An 18,551-nucleotide genomic window follows, 5' to 3' on the forward strand; every position below is an offset into this window, starting at 1 on the left:
ATTGGCTGACAGCTGGGGGAGGTGTAGGTGGAAAGAGAGATGCTGCCGAGCATCTGACACCACAGTGCTGTTGTGGCTGTCAGCAATGACACTGAAGCAGTTGAATACCCGAGCGCTGCTTTTTGAGCTGTGCCTTCCAGTACGACTTGAAATGAAGAAAGCCATGCAGCTGTGCCAGCAGCTGCTTTCATTCCTGTTGCTGCAAGTTTGAGGTTTTGTTTTCTTCTCCTAGAAGTTGAACTGCTAGACCTTGGCTAGTTGACGAGAAAGTGTCAAGAGCTTTGAGCAAGTAAACAAAATTGTAAGGCTCAAGAGGACAGCTTGGTAAAGCAAGAAGACTTGGATGTTTTGGAGATGAGATTGAAGGAGCCTGAAAATGTTCCCATTAAAGCAAGATCAGAATGGGAAGGGAGTTTTCCAGATTAAAAGCAGTATCTTACTTGTGACTATGTGCTTCTGGGGCCCATCACCTTATGTAAAGAAAGGGAGGATGCAGGAGGGCAAAACCAGTGCTGATGGGGTCTGGGGATGTGTGATTAAAACATACCGATTGCCAAGCTGACTTAAAGCAGTCATTCAGGTAGCCCCAGGCCAGTCCTGAATGTACTGAAGAAGCATTGCACTCCATAGCAGGTAGCTCCAGCTGCTGCTGCAAACCAACGAGCATCTCCATACCCCCTTACTGAGATTTTTCTCAGCCCCAACCTACAAATTGCAAGTCTCCAGCAAGCAATGTAAATGAGTTCAAGAGAAATCATAAGTTCCAGCAGACAGGGAGTTTTGAAGGGTACCGTTAAAAAATCAAGAAAGAATTAATATCAGTTTAAAGTTATGGGAAGATGATAGTTGTTCTTGGCTCCTGCATTATCTTACTGCCCAATGGCAGTAAGAATGGCAGTAACTCTGGCAGCAGGAACTTGGGGGTTTTTTTGGTGCTCCACAAAGAAACCCCCTGGACAAGATGGTTGCATCTCATTTCTGCCAGAATCACATTCTCTTCCCAGTTTAATTCTGGACTTGGATTCATTTGCCCTTTGAAAAGGGAGAAGTGAGGAAATACAGATAAGTACATTAATCACTAGAGAAGACCATCGGAGCAATCTGGTGAAGTGGTAATTATGCACAGCTGGGAGAAGCGATCCCTTCAGAGAAAAGCCCATGTGGTGGGTACCTGTGTGGGGCTGTCATGTGGCAGGAGCATGGGGAGGCAGAGCCGTTCTCCATCTGAAGGGTGCCCCGTGATGGGGCTCCTGCTCTGGGCTTGCACTACTGGGGTGCAGCGACCGCAGAGGAGTCTCTCCAGCATCACTGCTGAGTAATTGAACCCAAATCTGGCTCCACCATCTCTCTTGGAATAGGAGGCAAGGTAGATGCTTTTCCCATCTACAACTACACTGATTCATTTAAGCTTCCTGCAGCCCAGATCCATGACCCTGTAGGCACCCTGTAATGTGCAAAGAAACCTGTAATCCAAACCCTAATACCCACCAGCAGTGTCCCCTGGAGCTCTGTCACACTTTTGTACATATCCTGCCAGACTCCTCCGTGTCCAAGCTGATCTTCATAAGGCCGTTTCAAATAATCACCTGAACTTTTCTCTCATTTCTTCTGACTGCTGCTAGTTTTATCACAAAGGATTTCTTTACCTCTTCATGCTTTAAAACACAAATCAGCCTTTTTTCTGGATATCTGGATATGTATTTCAAAAGTTTTACAAGTTCATATATGGAAAAAACTTGTCTAGTCCCACACTAGCAGCTTTTCTCAGCATTAGGATCTGTGCTTGGTACAGTATCTTTGCAAATTTGGCACACATTAGGATGTTCATCAACTTGACCCTCATCCCAGTAATGATTTTTGAGTGGGGGGAAAAAAAATCAGCATCTTGGAATTATTTGTAACTCTTGCAGTCCATCACCCTTTCAGATCAGATTTGTCACTCATCCAAGTGCACTGAAGCAACATTTTTTTCTGTAGTGAGGGTCCTGGTGAATGTCCTGTTTGTTTGTTATTTTCTTCTGATCCCAGCAACATTTTTTCATGTACTTTGCTATTCATTGGTTTTACTTTGATGGTAAGTGGTTGAATAGTATACCTGCCGTGCAGATACTTGTTGCTGGTATTCATCCTTTTAAGGTGCTTTTTAACCAATCCTCCTAAAAGTAAACTTTTTTGGTTGACAGCTCAGTTGTCAGGCTTGACTTACTAAGTCTGTACTGAAGATTTTTGCTATATAATTGTTCATGTCACAAGCTTAATGTTTTTCTTGTAACTGGCAGAGTTGCACTGAAATGTTTGGGCTTCGGCTACTGATTTAAATGAAACTTTGCATAACAGAAATGCTCTCATGATGCTGTGCTGCACAGGCAGGCAGCACGCTGCCAGCCAGAGATATTATCTGCTCATATCATCACCTGCTGCTTTGTGGGTATCATCTCACTTCTGCAATTCCCTGTCCTGACCAAGGGAGGAACGCCTTGCTCAGCTCTGGCTGTAGGGCGATGCTGCCCGTGGCGGGGAGATCACCAGCAGTGGAGGGGTTGGGCTGCACGGCTCTGCAGTGCAATGGGAAGGGAGGAGCATTTCAATGCAATTCCATAAGCGTGCTGTCTGTTAAGTCTTGAGGCAGATCCTGAACCAAAATCTCTTTGTCTTTAGCTTCTGGAGGTGCTTTAGCCCAGCCTACATGTACAGGGTATCCCCAAGTTAAATGCTGCATGGGTATTCATTTGGAGTATATCTTGCCTTTTCTTGTGGCTTTCATCCTGCAAGCTACTTGGAAAATATTGGCCCAGAGGATCACATGATTAAATTTTAAACACAGTCCCACCTAAGCCAAGGGTTAAGGTAAGTATGTGCATAGGTGTTAGGAGAATTGAGCCATAGTTACATGTGGGACAGAATGGGATTGCCTGGTGGTGCAAACGTGGGAGCCTGATGAAAGAATGTCTGTGCATGTCTTTGTATCACAGCAGTGAGCAAAACAAATGTTGCTTTCCATTTCATTTTAAATCACCTATTAGTATCTTTCCAGTGTGCTGGTTAAACTGTCTCTTGAAGTAATCCTTGCTTCTGAAGGAAAAGGAAACTATTTTATGGGAGCTTTTCATTCACTCTCTAAGCATCTCATTTGAATAAAGACATTCCCGTTGAGCACCCTTTAAAGTGTACGCCTCATCTGCATGTGATGGGCAGGCTAGTCTTTCATTCAAAATATGACAGGCAGATCTAAATTGCCTACTTAGAGGCTATAGATGATAATTAAGGAGAAAGTAGCTAACTTGGTGCTTTGCAACTATCTATCTTTGGAAAAAGCCTCTGTTAATATTAGCATATTTCTGTGCCAGAGTGTACTAACCTTTTTTATTATTATTATCCATTTGTGGTAAATCTTGCTTCAGAATTCAGTGAAGAACATTTTGGCCAAAAGATTATAAATGTCTATTATGGCTGGGAGACCAGGAACTGCTGTTAAATAAGAAGTCTTTAAACTAAGTAGTTGCCCACAATGCTGACTTTCAGGCAACTACGGCAGGCTCTCCTCCCAGCTCTCTTGGGCTGCCGTACCAGTTGAGGGTGGGAGATGGGAAGGAATAAAGTCATCTAGTAAGTTAAACTCCCCAAGGTTCATGGTTTTTTGCACGTGTTCATCACAAAGAAGATGCCCCTTCTGCAAAGGCAAATTGTGGCCTCATAACACTTCTGTGGGTAGACGGAAGCAAAAGCAAGCCAGGAGAAGTTGCGCTAGCTTAAGGAGCGCTCTGTGCCAAAATGGAGATGCCCCAGTTCCCAGGCAGATTTGGCAGAGCTCCCAGTAAGGTGAGAGGCACTGGTTAAACTCTGCATGACCCATTCCAGCTTAATGAAGGGAGAAATCTACATCCTGGAACTCCTTAGATCAAAACTCGGTGCTTTTTGAAAAGCTGTGCTTTTGCACAAATAGGAGTTGCAGGGATGGCCGGGTGAAGTTGGGCGGCGAAGAGTACAAGCTGCATGGTTGCAGTGGTCCCTTCTGGCTCTGCAATCAGTCGGTCCATGAAAGTTGCTCAATTTAGTCCCTTTTTTTGCCAAACTGTGACCACCTCATCTAGCACTGCAGATCTGGGGTTAACATCTGAACTGACAAGGAAAGGCGTTCAATAATACAACAGTGAAGCTGGAGATTTCCATCAATACCCCGCTTATATAAACTGGCTCTTTAGGATGGGCACTAAGGGCTCGGTCATGGCTTTAATTATCATCTTCCACAACAGTTTCAAACCCTGATCTCAGCAGTGCTTTTTATACCTACTTTTGGCCTTTTGTTGAATAGATTTGCCTAACAAGGACTTCTAGGTTGTAATTACTGTTAGTGGAAACTGGAAACGATGCGAGTGAGGAGCATAATGTTGCAGCCTGCTGAGCAAAATTCAGAAAATATATCCTTCAGGATACAGATATCTCTGATTGTGATAAGAGACAAAAGTCTCTTAATGTGACCTAATGATGCAAAGCAGACCAAAGCGTTAACATGTATTTTTAGCTAGGAAATACAGACATTATTTTTTTCTTAGTTGTGATGTGTACCTTCTGGTAATTTACAGGGCTGTCCAGAAAATTGGAGCTCCATTATTTCAAAATCTTTTTTTTCCAATGGAAACCCAGCAAAAAGATTTTATTCCTTATTGACATGAACACAAGAACTTTCTGAGCTATTTAAAGTATGATCCCAGCACATGGCTTCCCTGGTGGTGAAGGCATCGGAGACCTTGGTGAAGTCTCTGTACTGAAGCAGGTCCATAAGCAACCTGAATGTGGAGCTCACATAGCCAACCTGAGTCTTCTAATCAATGAGCTATTGGCTTAGCTAGTGCTGTTTGCTCTTACATTGTCTCCTGGGTCAGGGAAAAGCTGATCCAGGTCTGCAGAAGAAATATATTTCTTTTCAGCTTTGAGCAAACATAGTTTTTAATAGGAAAGAATATGTCACATTTTTCTAACCAGCTCTAGTTATTATTATTAGAGAGTGAATGCCATAATTCAGAGCTCTGGAATGATTTTTATTTATTTGTGCATGGCTACAGAATACTGAAGTAATTAAAATCTGCAAATCAGTGTTCTCCAGCATCCATAGGTCTTCAAGGACCACGCTGGCTCTAGGAATACTGTCTTTGGTTTTCCTCTCTGCTCCTACATGTCCTGTGGGATGTTTATTTTAGACCAAGAAGACAGTAGAATGGGAGAAAATGTCTGTGCTTTTGTACTTGGACAGCAGTGGTCTGCAGTAGTGGCTGTCCGTGAGCACAATGTACAATTTAATTCCTGTTGTCAGGGAGTTTGAAATCATTGCTGGTCTGATTAAAACAGATAAAAATAAGGCTGACTTTGTGGCTTTTCTAGTTTTGAGTGCCTCTTCCTGACCCCAATTACAGTCTTCAAAACCCACTTTGTAGAAATCTTCAAGATTGGCAACTTGGCCAAAGAATGGTTATTACTGCCAGTTTGCACTTTTGTTTGAGCTCTGGATAAATGCAAGTACCCTTTTCCCAGCAGTGAGGGATTGGGAGATGCTTCCAGTCACTTGACACTTTGTTCCTGCATGACATCTATAGAAAACTACCAGAAATCTGATACAGATACGTCTTCACCTTCTCTTTGAGGCTGACCCTGCGCACGTGGTCCTCAGCACAACCGATGCACTGTGTCATATGAAGGAGGAGATCCTCCACTGCCCCCACAATTTGCCAGCTGCTCTGAATGGCTTAGCTTCTGTGCCAAACTATTTTGTACACAGCCAAGAGGCCACAGCTCAAGGGTGGCAGAGTCTTTGCTTATTCATGCCACTGGTGTGTTGGCTGCGTGCAATGATATGGTGCTTGAGTAAGTCAGAAGAGGTCTGGCTGCCAATATTTGTAAAACTGTAAAGTCCCCAGTCTGTGGCACAACCAGGGAGAGGCTGATTGCTCCAGCCAGTAGGCTTGGCATGGGGCAGCAGCTCTGTGGACAAGATGACTTTTCCAGATGTTGAGGTCTTCTCAGTTGCTGCTATCACCAGTGTTCTCCAGCTTCTACTTTGTAGTTTTTAATCCCTTAAAACTTGAAGCAAATGTGTCCTTGATTGCTGAACCGGGGCCAGAGAGGAGGCTTGTCTCACTTTGCAACTCTTCAGACTGGTCAGCTCTTGTCTTTTATGAATGTCCATGCACAAACATTGCATGAACACAGAGCTCAGACACACAGCTGGCTGGGAAGTAAATGGGGAAGGGAAGTGGTAGCAGCTTTCTGGAGATGGCGTCTGCTGCAGAGAAGGTGGAACACGGCTTCTTAAATCTTTGTTAAATTGTAGAAGCTTTTCTTTTGGTACTCAAAACAATTGGATTCTTGATGAATTTGGATGGTATTAATCCAGACTGGCTTTTTTTGCTTCATAGAGGCTATATTTTATGCTTAATGCTATTTTAATGCTAGAAAAATTCTTCATTAATACTTTAGCCTGAATTTGTTCTTAAAGTGGAAGTCACTTTTGGATTTGTTAATATATGCAGCTTTTTCACAATTTGAATATTTAATATATATTCATGAATAGTCTCTGCGGTATTGTGCAGTGACAGTGTTTTATCTGTGCCTGCCACAAAGGCTTTTTCTAAAAGTCAGGCTTTTTACAACTTCCCTTGCACATTTCTTTTTGCATGTTTTCATGCTGCCTGTACAGAAGCAACCAAAGCAGAAACCCTTTGGCTTTGCTTTGTTTGGCATTTGATCCTATACCACAGACGGCGTGTGGTGACCCACAACGATCAAACACATGTCTCTCCCCTTTTCCCTGCTCCCAAATGTGCATTTGCTGTGCAGCAGCCCTGAAGGTTTCCCCAGGACCGTAGGGAACGGGGTACGTGGGATGTCTTTTGTCTCCTCTCACCTAGCTTCTACATGAATTTATTTGCCAAGAGTTTAATGCAATATTTCTTCTTATTCAATATACTCTGGAGAGGATGGGCATCCAACCCCATCCAGCATAGCCCCACTCAGTGAGGTACCTCTCCCTGTCCTGCCTGGATTCCCAGAAGCAACACTTCATGGGTTATTCAGTGTGAAGGTGTCAGCAGTTTGTCCGCAGGTCCATCAGCAGACCAGAAGGTCTGCCTTGGCTCCTGCCCTCTGTGCTGCTCAGCCTGCGATTGAGCCCACGGGCTCCCCGAGAAGAGGATTTGGCGTGTGCTTCGAATGAAAATATTGAGTGTGAGTTTTATTGGAGTCATGCAGTAAAACTCTACGGAGGACTTAATGTGATTGCTGTAAGTACCTTAGGACAATATACTTGGGAAAATTACAGGTAAAATACAAATTTAATGTTAAAATACAATACGAAGGAATAAACATTGCTGCATCTTCTGTAATTGCTCTTGCATTTATGTCGGCTGGTCTTGGAGGCGGAATTGCTGCTTTCAGGGTTTATAGAGCTGATTAAACTGTATGTGAACCCTGCTTTTCACAGGGCAAAGGATTTATGCTTTCAGGTGGTTCTGGTTGAACATCAGGTGATGCCCGAGAATTCAGATTGATTTTACATAGACTTCATGGCCCATTTGATTGTGGAAGGCAAGGTGGATTGGAGGTGGTGCGAGTGTTATGAACCCATGTGAGCAGCAGCAGAGCGTGTTGGGGTGCAGGAAAGTGGGGCTCAGCGGTCCCACATCGCTCCATGCAAAAGCACTGCCCAGGGATTTGATACTTCTACTTCCCAGAAATGGTCTTATTAGATTCAATGGCTGGTCTTTGCTTTACGCTTTCTATTGCTTATATCTCTAGATGTTTAGATTTTTTGTAGATTTTTCTCCAAATGGAAGCTTTTGTTCTACTCTGACAGAGGCTTGTTAGTTTGGAAGCTGATTCTCGTGTTGGTCCAGAGGAGAGGGCAGCAGGAGGGACATCAGAGCTATGGGTTCAGTCAGGATCTCATGGTGCGACTGGGTAACGTTGGACAGCTGTGTATGTGGCAATGCAGATGCACGCCTGTGGCACTTCCAGGCCTCCTAATTTGCGTTGCTCCATGGACACGATGCATTTTTTAAGATAATCAAGGGTTACCTTCCTTTAGAAATAATAGCTAAGCTTCCCAGTGACTAGGAAGCAGTTCACCCCAAGGAAACAGCTCAGTGAAGGGAAATCAGAGCAATGTAACCAGTCTGTACCACGAAGAATGTAAGTACCCAATCTGAGAAGGTATTTGGGTTTGTAAAGATCAGTGGAGCATGTCTTTGAGTGCTATGCTCTGCTTGCACAGCGAGGAAAAGTGTGTGTTTCTGAGAAGAGCTGTGAAAATATCTCGGGAGGCAAATCTGGGTCTGGATGTAGGCTTGGAAGTGGGGTTGGGATCACCCACTCAGCTTTGCAAGCGCTCCCGGCAGCGCGTGTTCTATAATGAGCCATTTTATTTCCTTTTTGGTGCTACGGCATAGTACTAGGGTTTGCATTACTGTTACGTGCACAGTCTGGGGAGGTTCATTGCTATGGCTGGCACACGTCCGGGACGTTTCTTCCTCCAAGAGTGCGACGAAGCTGTTGCACAGGCTGTTTTCCAAGAACTTTGTGAAAGCAGTCACCGGGAGCGGGTCCTGCAAGAGGGATCCCAGGCTGCAGACATGGCACTGGTGCACCTCTCCCCACCATTGCTGGGATTGTCTCTATTTCAATGTCTTTAGACCTCATCCTCAAAAGGATTTTGTAGCTTCCCCTCCCGGAGACCTGAGCACCTCAGAGGGTCTCTGACTTGCTGTGTTAACAGGAGAAGAGATGTTAGGTGGAGAGGGATGGAGCAGAGGACATGCGCGTTGCGATGCTCTGGGTAGGCATCGCGGCGTGCCTGCTCCGAGCTGCCGGCGCTGGGGAATTACCACCTCTCCCAGCGCGGCGCACGCAATGTGGTGTGTTGAGACAGCAACTGTGGCTGACAGCTTGTCCTATTAAAAACAGTACTGTAGGAAAATAGTACTGGCCAAATGTTTGCACAACAGCTATGTGCGAGTGAGGGCTGGGAACCTGACAAGTTAAGAAATTGAAAATATGGGGGGGAGGGGGAAATATTTTCCATTATTTTGACTGGACATAAACCAGAAGAGAATATAGGTTGCTACAGCTTTCCCGGTCAGCTTCCCAGCAGCACCTTCTGGGGTTTTTTGGTGATGCTGCTCTGGACGTGCCTTTGGATGGCTATAAGCCACTGAAGGCAGCTGTGACAAACAGGAGATCTTTAGGATGTTCAAATGTCCAGGACAGGAGTTAGGATTAAATGTTTGCAAGATGAAGTATGTATTTGTGTGAAACTACTGGTAGTGTTGAATAATTCTGGAGACACATGGGCTTTGGGATATTTTTTGGAAGAAAATGAGAGGACAGAAGTTCAAAGTGAAATATTTTCAAATACTCTTTAATCAGCAAACCGTATTTTCTTCCTCTAGAAAGCAAAGAAACAAAAGGCCAAGCTTGGATTGCTGAGTCAGCTGGAAAATTTTATTTTTGTTTCCTGTCTCCAGAGAAAAAAATGAACTGATTTTGTAGGGATAGGTATGTGGTAGAAACAAAACGTGCTGCTGCTCTGGAAGGGGAGGAGACCAAGGCAACAAGGGTACTGAAGACACTGTTGGATGCTGGGGAGTCTGGAGGGGGTGTTGCTTTTTGGGGGCTGGTGGAGTGAGGTGTGGAAAATTGCTGGGACAGTTAGGAAATATCGATAAGCACCTCACAGTTTCGAATGGCTGTGGCATATGCAGGCAGTGCTGGGATGTGCATCGTGGCAGATGGGCAGTGGGAAAGGTGAGGGAACGGAATGCTTGAGTAAATGGTAATTTCTTCATCTTGGGAAAAGAGCTGCTTGGGGTGAGAAACAGTCTTGTTGCTGTTAGCAAAAGGATGGAAAACTCTGGTTTTGCCAGAACATCACAGGTGCAAACGGGCCAGGGAGCAGTCGCCTCCGTGGTACCTGCTGTCCCACTGCTGGGCTAAGCCCATCACATCCCCACAGCTGTCCGGGGCTCTATTAATATTTCAGCTATTGGACTTTGAAGGGCTGGAGAGAACTTCAACATTAATGACTTCAAGCAATTCAAATGTGGTATTAACAGGCTGGCTGCCTCAAAAAGAGACTGTTTTCAACAGCTCCAGGATGCCTGGGTACAAAGATTCAGATCCTATGGGAATTACTGGATAATGGTTATAATTGGCAAAAAATACAGACTGAGGGCAACTGCTTAGCAGTGTCTCCCTCTGTGAGAGTTCATGGGGTGTATGAGAGCTCATAGCGTGGCTTCATTGCTGCAGGGTTCCCTCCCTCAGGAGTCTGTCCTTGGGGAGCAGATCTGGGGGGAGGAGGAGAAAGCTGCAGAGCTCAGCTCCATCCTCCCTCCCGAAGGCTGGAAGGAAGCCTGTTCCTTGCTGTGTGGGCAGCCTCTCGGATAGCCAGGATTTAGCACTGAATATGCGGGGATGCCCAGCACCGGGGGGAATGTTCTTTGCAGCGAGGAGTGCTGTGTGGATTGCTTCCTGCTTGAGAACAGGCTGTGAAGAGTGTTGGAAGAGTCAATGGACCTCGATTTCATTAAAGAAAAGACCTTTCCTTCTCAGGCAGATTTCTACTTCCACCTGAGTGTTAAAGGTTATTTTTAAAGTATTTTTCTTCATGCAGGTAATATCTCTAGAGAAGTCTTATGGGAATGATGAGCTCTGCTGTGAGAGGAAAGGCTCCCATTTAGTACTGTTCTTCCACTAAACCTACAAAAAAAAAAATCCATATTTGGCACCTTGAAGGGGCATTTGCCCAGGGACTGGCTGGCTGGAGGCACTGATGTGCAAGCACATCAGCACAGCCCTCTGGAACAAGGGAGCCACAGCGTTTCCAGGGCCAACTAAAAGAAATGCCTTTACTTTGTATCCCAGAGAAAGGAAGGCAAAAACCCTTGCCCTCTTCTTGTGCTTTGCCAGAGCAGTTTGACTTGCTAAGGGGCCCTGTGCATTTCAGCATTTCACTATTGGATTTTGAAATTTCATTTTTCCCTCATTTTGGAGATTATCAGCCAAGACAAACATTTCATGACAAATGCCTCCATGAGTGCTACCTGCAGTAACTAATTTCCAGTGTGTATTTCTCTCATTGCTTGCAGACAGTAAATACAATTGACAGTTTGACTACCAGGAACAAGCGAGGGGGAAAGAAAGCCCAATGAAAGGATAATGGAGCTCTGGATTTTTGCAAGCACGTGTGTGGGTGTTGCAGATTTTGCTCAAGCATGTCATAGACGGGTTGGGGGGTGGATTACAAGATGCTATTTTCAGAAAATAGGACAACCTGCCAAAACAGATAGCTTTTTTGCCTGTTTTTCACCATGTCCTAGTAAAGGAAAGGAGAAACACTAACCCCCATTGAGAATTTTTGGAGGCAAAACTTTATCTGTTATTTATTAATCCAAGCACTGATCAAAGCCCAGGAGAGGAAATCTGTGCCGGTTCATCAATAATACTTGAGCACATACTTGCCATTAATTGCATGTTCTGTTAGTTTGAAGTCTAAGCTCTGTGTGCGCTGCTGAAGGGGGAGGTTTTGTGAGTCAGACGAGATTAGATCACTTGGTGCACACTCTCCTGCTCGGGCCCTTCTGTGTCTGCTGATAGGACGGGGCATGGGACGCAACAGGTCTTTGGGGCGGTTGGCTCTGACCATTTTTGTGCTCAAGGATCATCAGGTGGACTGGCCTGCTCGAAAAAAAGAGGGGCTATAATTAAAAGCAAATTGCGGCTTGAATATTGTACTAAGGAAGTTCAGGAAAGAAAGGCAACTTCACATTAACATGGAGAGAGCGCAGCTTCTGCTCCCCCACGCACATGTAACAGCTGTAGCTTTCTTAGGCGTGTCTGGCTTCACGTATTGTTTTCGGAGCAGGGGTAATTAGTGTCTGAAAATGTAACTGCTCTTCGCTATTGTGGAACAATGTAAAAATCCTTTTTTTATACTGTAAAACATTCCTGCCCTCTTTAGATCTTGTCAAGCTAGACAATACAGCTGTCTTGTCATCATACTTCCCACAGCAATGGAAAGTTTGCCAAATGGTAGGAGAAACCTCAGAAGCCCTTAATTACTGTGACTTCATCCGTGAAACTTGACTGCCTTTGGTGGACTTGCTTCAGATTTCGGTGAATTTGAGGGAATTCAGACCTGGATGGCTTGGCAGTGGCGGCTGTTGTTAACAAACAGACCCAGCAGGCAAAGGGGATGGTGTCAGCAGCGATGAGCAGCGAGGCTGACCTTAGCGCTGCTCTGCTGAGTGTGGGGTGCCAGCTCACCTTCCTGAGTCGTCAGCTTTATTTCTGAATTAATAACAAGACTCAGTGCAATACGAGGCAAAAAGCACTGTTTAGCTCATTTTTGGAGGAACTTAGCAGGGAAAGGTTTTTCATTACTTTTTTCCCTAATTAGGTAAATTTATTACGGAAGTGTTCCTTATTTGCATTGTCCATCAATCAGTGAAAATTACTTCTGCTAATGCAGCCCAACAGTATTGCTCAGATGCTAACAAAGTACAAAGGGTGTGACTGCAAAGGGTCACTCTCAGGGCTCCTGATTTTGTTTAGGGAATGGAGAGGCAAAGGTGAAATGCAGGGGTGGTGCTGGAGATAGAAAAGCAGCAGAAGGAACACACCAGCCAAGGATGACTTGAAGGAAAAGGTGGGGTGTAAAGAATGAGAAATAAGATAAGATGAAAGAAGAATAAGTCAGAGGAAGCAATAGGCAGAACAGGTAGAATTACATCAAAAGTGGGAGGCGGAGGTAGAGGCAATTAGTTTTTTGAGAGTCATCACCAAGGCATCCTGCCCCCAGAAAGGCTGACTCAGCAACATCGGTGGAAAAATCAGAGCTTTCTCTCTGAGATGTTATTCCAGATCAAAGAGGCTTTGATTAGTAAAACTGGATTTTCTGTCACTGATCCTCCCCTGCTTTAAAGAAACTTTTCAAATGCATCTTGCGAAGTCAGCATCCACCCTAACCCCACCCCAGGGCTTGGCTCACTTCTTCACAGGTCTGAGTCATGGTCTATTTTGGGGCCCTTTGCACAACTGACATCTCTGGTTTTGGGCAGAGGTGAGGTGGCCACAAGAGGCACTGATTACTGCACATCCTCTTAGAGGCTAGGGAAATCTAAAAAGAAAAGCAACTGAATAAAAATAACTTGATGGAATAACGCTTCTGTGATCTGATCTCACTGACAGATCCTTGGCCACAAAAGCACTGCTGGGAAGATACGAGTGAGATGTTAATGTAATATATGAACATTTTTTTCTGGCTTATCATGATTCAGAACTAAGGTGCAGTCAGGAAAACAGGTAACAAAAAAGGAAAGTGGCCTCAGTTACTTTACCATGTTTCAGAAAGGCTGGTGTGTTGTTGGTGATGAGGCTGGATGGGGCTGTGGTGACTGAGGCCAGCTGGAGGTGCAGGGGGCAGGCAGCAACTCCTGGTCTAAATCTCGATAGAAACATACCTTAAGCTATTTCACCTTTGCTATGCACAGGAGTTTGAACTGCTACTTGCCACACCATGCGTTGCCCGGTGTGCTATTTCAGGACACCAGGGGAGAATAAAAACCAGCCACCCTAAAGATGTGTTTTACACAATAAAAAGCATGCAGAATTGCCTTGTTCTTTTTTGTTTTTTTCCCCCAAGTGATCGGACTGTATTTAATGTAGCTCAGCTCAGTTCCAGAGTGCTTGTGAAAGCAATGCGAGGGCCAGAGCAACTCTCTAAAGCCTATTTGCAGTGTGAAGTGGTAACATATAACTGTGGCGCTCCCACCATCACAGCAAAGCCTGGCTTTCCCGTGAGGGGCCCAAGCCTTCTCGCTGTGTTTAGCTGGAAAAGCAGATACTGCACTCCACAGAGGGGCCCTTAAAAAGCAGTTGTAGTACCTGAGTGTGGCTGTTCAAACACAGCAAACATGGTTAATTGTTTAAGAGTCAGAAAATGCTATTTAAGTATTTGGTGGTGGGGGTGGGAGTGGGGGGAAAATCCCCAAACAAAAAAAAAAAACCAGCCTTGAACGCCTTTGTGTTGATTGGCAAAGTCTGGGCTGATCGGGGGACCCTGGCTCTGCCAGTGGATGGGAGCACAGGGTGGTCCCCAGCTCTGGCTCTGCACACCATCGCAGGTGTCCTCCCTGCCCTGGGCTGCAGCCCCATGGGCTGGGCGGAAGGTGAAACCTGGCTTGAACCCAGCCTCAAGCCCTGAAGGCAGGACCTGAGGAGGACTGTGGGCATGGTCTCTGGCTGCACAGCATTGCCTTCCCCTGGGGAAGGAGGGATGGGGTCAAGTTTCTTCCTGATCCAAAACTCCACAGAGGCTGCCGCTGTTTTCAAGGGGTTTTGAACCAGGTTCCCAGTTTCATTCTGTGTCAATACAGCGCCCAAGCAGTTGTGCATGAGGAAAGCAGAGAAAGCTTTCTTTTCTGACCATGCAAATCATGCATTTCAAATCTTTCCATATCCCAGTGATGGATGAAACAAAGCCACTTTCTCTCCAGGCTGCAGAATTGGCATGAGAGGCACTAGGAAATCTGCCTTCCCCATTTCCCGCCCCCCCCCCCCCCCCCCCCCCTTAGGAAAGAACAATAAGCTCTGACGAAAAGTGTGTGTGTGCTGATGCCAGGAAGGTTTGAAACCAAGTCAGGAAACTGTCTGATTGTGAGCATTAGAGTCTCTCTCATGTGTTCAGTTTTCATCAGACTTTGCTGTGTTCGCGTAGGGGAGGCGAGTCAGCTGCTGCTCATCTCCGCAATCTAGGCAGACACATTTCTTGTTTTCATCCCACCACTACTATAGCGACAGAAGCTCAGGGAAGAAAATGCCTGAGGCAAATAACCGGCGTTATGCATCAACCACTGATGAAAAGGTTCTGCCTACGCATTCGGGTACATTTAGTTTGGACCAGGAAAAGCAAAAAGTCACGCAATCCTCCAACGTCAATTAATCCATCTTCTGTGATTTCTACTGCGGGTACTTTGTTTTCCTCTGGAGACCTAACTTTTTATTTAGTCGTATATTCATGACTGCTGCTGCCATTGGCTCGCTGTTGCACACATTAATTGCCCTTGAGTAGAGGAATGTCTCCCAGAAGGCCTCATCCTTTCTCTGCACCAGATCACAACTTCTTTAATTGCTGCTGTTAACTTGCTGCTGGGTTCGTCCCCTCCGCTCTCCCTGTGCAGAGCAGAACAGTGTGATCCGACCCCATGGCCCCACTGATGCTAATCTGGGCCATGCAACAGGGCCAACCAGAGCACCTTCTCCAAGGGTCCCCTTTCTCTTTCTGAATCAGAAGCTAAAATTATTAGAGCAAAGAAGTGTCTGGCAGGAGCTGCCAGACAGAACCACAAATCTATTAGCTCGGTCACTGATTACATGAGTACAAGGTTAGGGCTTTGATTCCTTAAACCAGGGCACGTGGATTGTCTCTTTGACCCAAGTTATGTATTTCTGCTGCAGCTTGGTTTTAAAAGCTTTTAACTTAGAGGCACTATATGGCTCACAGCCCCATGGGCTAACAGCCACAGGTAGCTGTGTACTAAGCTATTTGACATAAGGAAGCTGTGAGCTTCCAAATACAGGTATCCCATGGCCTTAATATAGAGGATAAGACCTGTTTTCTGCTGCCTTACTTGTAAGAATTCGAGAATCAAATTGTTTCTCATGTTATCCTTTTTCAGTTGTTGCCATGGCAAAACCCCAGAGAGGAAGGGGTGAGGGGGAGGTTGTACCAAACCATTGGAACATCAACTTTTCTCTGAGATTGATTAAAAGACGTGTTCAGGTCCTCAGTCTCACCTAGACACTCGCATGGAAGTAACCTCATGTGTACAAGCAGCTCTGAAGAGCACAGCCCACAAGACTACTTATGAGACCAGTTATTCAAGCAGAGGATCAATGTGCATCAGGAATGTGATAGGGAGACAGAGCAAATGTATTTATATCTTTATTCAGGTAACGGTTTCCTTTTTCTGTACTTCACCTGCTGCCCTTTGGGATGTTTTCCAGGTTGTATCAAGTGAATTTCGATGCTCCCACTTGTGAAGGCAAGCGCCGAGAAAAGCTCTCCTTGATAGGGGACTTCTCCTCTTCGGCGGAGTTCTTCGTCACCATTGCAGTCTTTGCCTTCCTCTACTCGCTGGCTGCCACCGTGGTTTATATCTTCTTCCAGAACAAGTACCGCGAAAACAACAGAGGGCCTCTAATTGTAAGTGTGCATTTGCAGCATTTTCAGACGTAGGTCTTAGCCTCTTGCTTTTTTGGTGGTTGAGGCTGTGGCATGGTCTGGGAGATCCAAGTAGCCCGATGCCCAAAGCATCTCTGCATTCACCTGTTTCTATATCTTAATGGTGATTTAAATTTCTAACATCAAGGGTAACAGAGACTATATGCAGGTGGAGTGTAGTCCCAATCTTGTACGTACTTGTGGGATTCCCCGCTTCTCTCCCGCTGCCTGCAGTGATGATGTTCACACAAATAACGAACATGTAGCTGAGTGGTTGCAGGACTGGGGTCTGAGCCACTTGTCTGTGACAGCGGAGCTTCATCGCTGGGGAAAAGGGGAAGAGATCTTAGGCATCATCCTAGCAGACAAATGAAACCATGCCCTTGACCAAAGCCTAGCCAGGGAGATTGCTTATTGCTAATTATTGCTGGGTTCAGCCAAATGATTTTGCTTTGGAGAATTATGTGGCTGGTTTTCCAGTATTACCCTGAGCTCCCAGCACATTTGAGTCTCCACTGGTTTTTGAGGCTCCTCACTTCCCAGTTATCATTCTATGCACCCATCAAGCTGTGGCTGTTTGTGCCTTTATTTTTCTTTTTACTGATTCCTGAAGGCTTGTGATAAAAAGCAAGTGCTGCTCTGCATTTGTTTTCTTATAAATCAAGGTTGTAAAGCCAGTGAGAGCTATTTTGTTCTAGGTGTCCGTTACCTGTTAGTGCATCATGCCCTGGGATATACCCCTTGGTCTTGCTAGGCAGCTGTGTGCTGATCCTCCGCTGCACTGAGGTTGGGCCAGGTCTCTGCATCTGCGGGCTGTAGGGTTGCCTCATGCTCTCCCTTCCCCGGGCAACTCTCTCCTCCATCACTGCAAGGATAAGGTTATGCTAAGGTAGAGAAGATATTTCTCTGAAGTCTTGGTGTGAAGAGCAATTCAAAGTGAAGGCAGCGGGAGTTTTGTGAGGAGCGACATAAGGAAAGAGTTAGTTCTGGCTTTAAGAAAAAGCTAAAGTTTATGATTGACAGAAACCAGACATTTCGCTGAGACTTGTACCTTAAATGACTGAAAGCCACCAATAAAGAGCATCAGAAAAATATAACAGAAAGGAAAATAAATCACCAGCACAGAAAGGCTGTACCTGTTAAAGGCAATAACTACAGTACAGTAAGCAAAAGATTAAACTGTAGGAAAGTAATCTTAGCATCACAGGGTTTCGAGGGTAAGATTTTCCTGCTGCAAGGAGATGGGAGTTGTTTTATTTAAGTTTGCATAATTCAAAAGTGAAGAATTGATAGAGAAGGAAAAATTCTCATTCCACATCAAAGGAAATGAATCCTCTTCATTTGGGGTTGTTGGGACCTTTCCTCTCTCCTTAGAAAATGGTGAGGAAAGGAGGGGAAGTCTTCACAGAGGAGAGGTAGAACAGGCAAGATAAAGAGGTCCCTACAGAAACAGTAAATAAATAAAGTGCCTTGCTTCTGCTTGATTCAGTTGATATCAAGTAATATCTCATTTCAAACTGTCTCATCAAAGGATTAGTTGCAGAGATCTGCCATTTTAATTTTCTTGTGGAAAATAATTCTTTCTTCTGACCAACAACATTATCCTGTGTAGCAACAGAAAAGGGAAAGTGGAAAAAAATAATGCTAATATGTCAGATTGTGATGCGGCCATTTGCTGTTGTCCAGGACTTTCCTGATGCAGCTGCTGCGGTCGTGTTTGTCACAGGGTGCACAGTGCAATCCGCTGCAGCATTAACATGGCATTGATTTAATTTGTTCTGTGTAATGGATTGTAATTGAATCTACAGGTTCAATTTAACCAATGTCCATTACCAAAGCCACTGTTTGTAATTTCCCAGTCTTTAAACCAAGCCTAAATGACCTTATTTGCTCAGAATATAAAGATGCTTCTGAGTGTGTCCTACAGCAAAAGCAGCTCCTGCCAGTGAGCGGTGTTGGGAAGTGACTTAGGGTTATGCTCAGCTTACACCTGTTCCAGCCACATGCTCCAGCATCTCCTCTGCACTGCCACCTCTGTGTGTTGGGTATTTTTAGAAAAAAGACCCTTTTTAATGTGGAGAATGTCCCTGCTAGTCTCTGCCCCGTGCAATGATTGCAACATCACAGCCTGATTGGGACAGGGTGTGAGTTCTACTGTGCAGTGGAGATGTAGGGAAAGTGCAGAGCCCCAGGCAGAGAACAAGCAAGCAGCTGTAGCCAGGAGGAATTCAAGGGAAACTCAGAGTGAAAACCAGCTTCCCACAGCTGCAGGGCTCACCTA

At 45.1% G+C, this 18,551-nt stretch overlaps 1 protein-coding gene across 1 annotated transcript in view; it reads left to right on the top strand.

The window, feature by feature from the left end:
• Positions 1-18,551, top strand: part of SYNPR (synaptoporin) — a gene marked incomplete at its 3' end in the record, with an annotated part of 109,436 nt that overhangs the window by 82,779 nt on the left and 8,106 nt on the right. The window contains exon 4 of the mRNA XM_082321514.1: positions 16,054-16,252. Within this exon, the coding sequence (XP_082177640.1) occupies positions 16,054-16,252 (199 nt within the window). The remainder of the gene's footprint in view (positions 1-16,053; positions 16,253-18,551) is intronic.

This window comes from Platalea leucorodia (genome assembly GCF_965183815.1).
Source record: "Platalea leucorodia genome assembly, chromosome: 9".
Lineage (NCBI taxonomy): Eukaryota > Metazoa > Chordata > Aves > Pelecaniformes > Threskiornithidae > Platalea > Platalea leucorodia.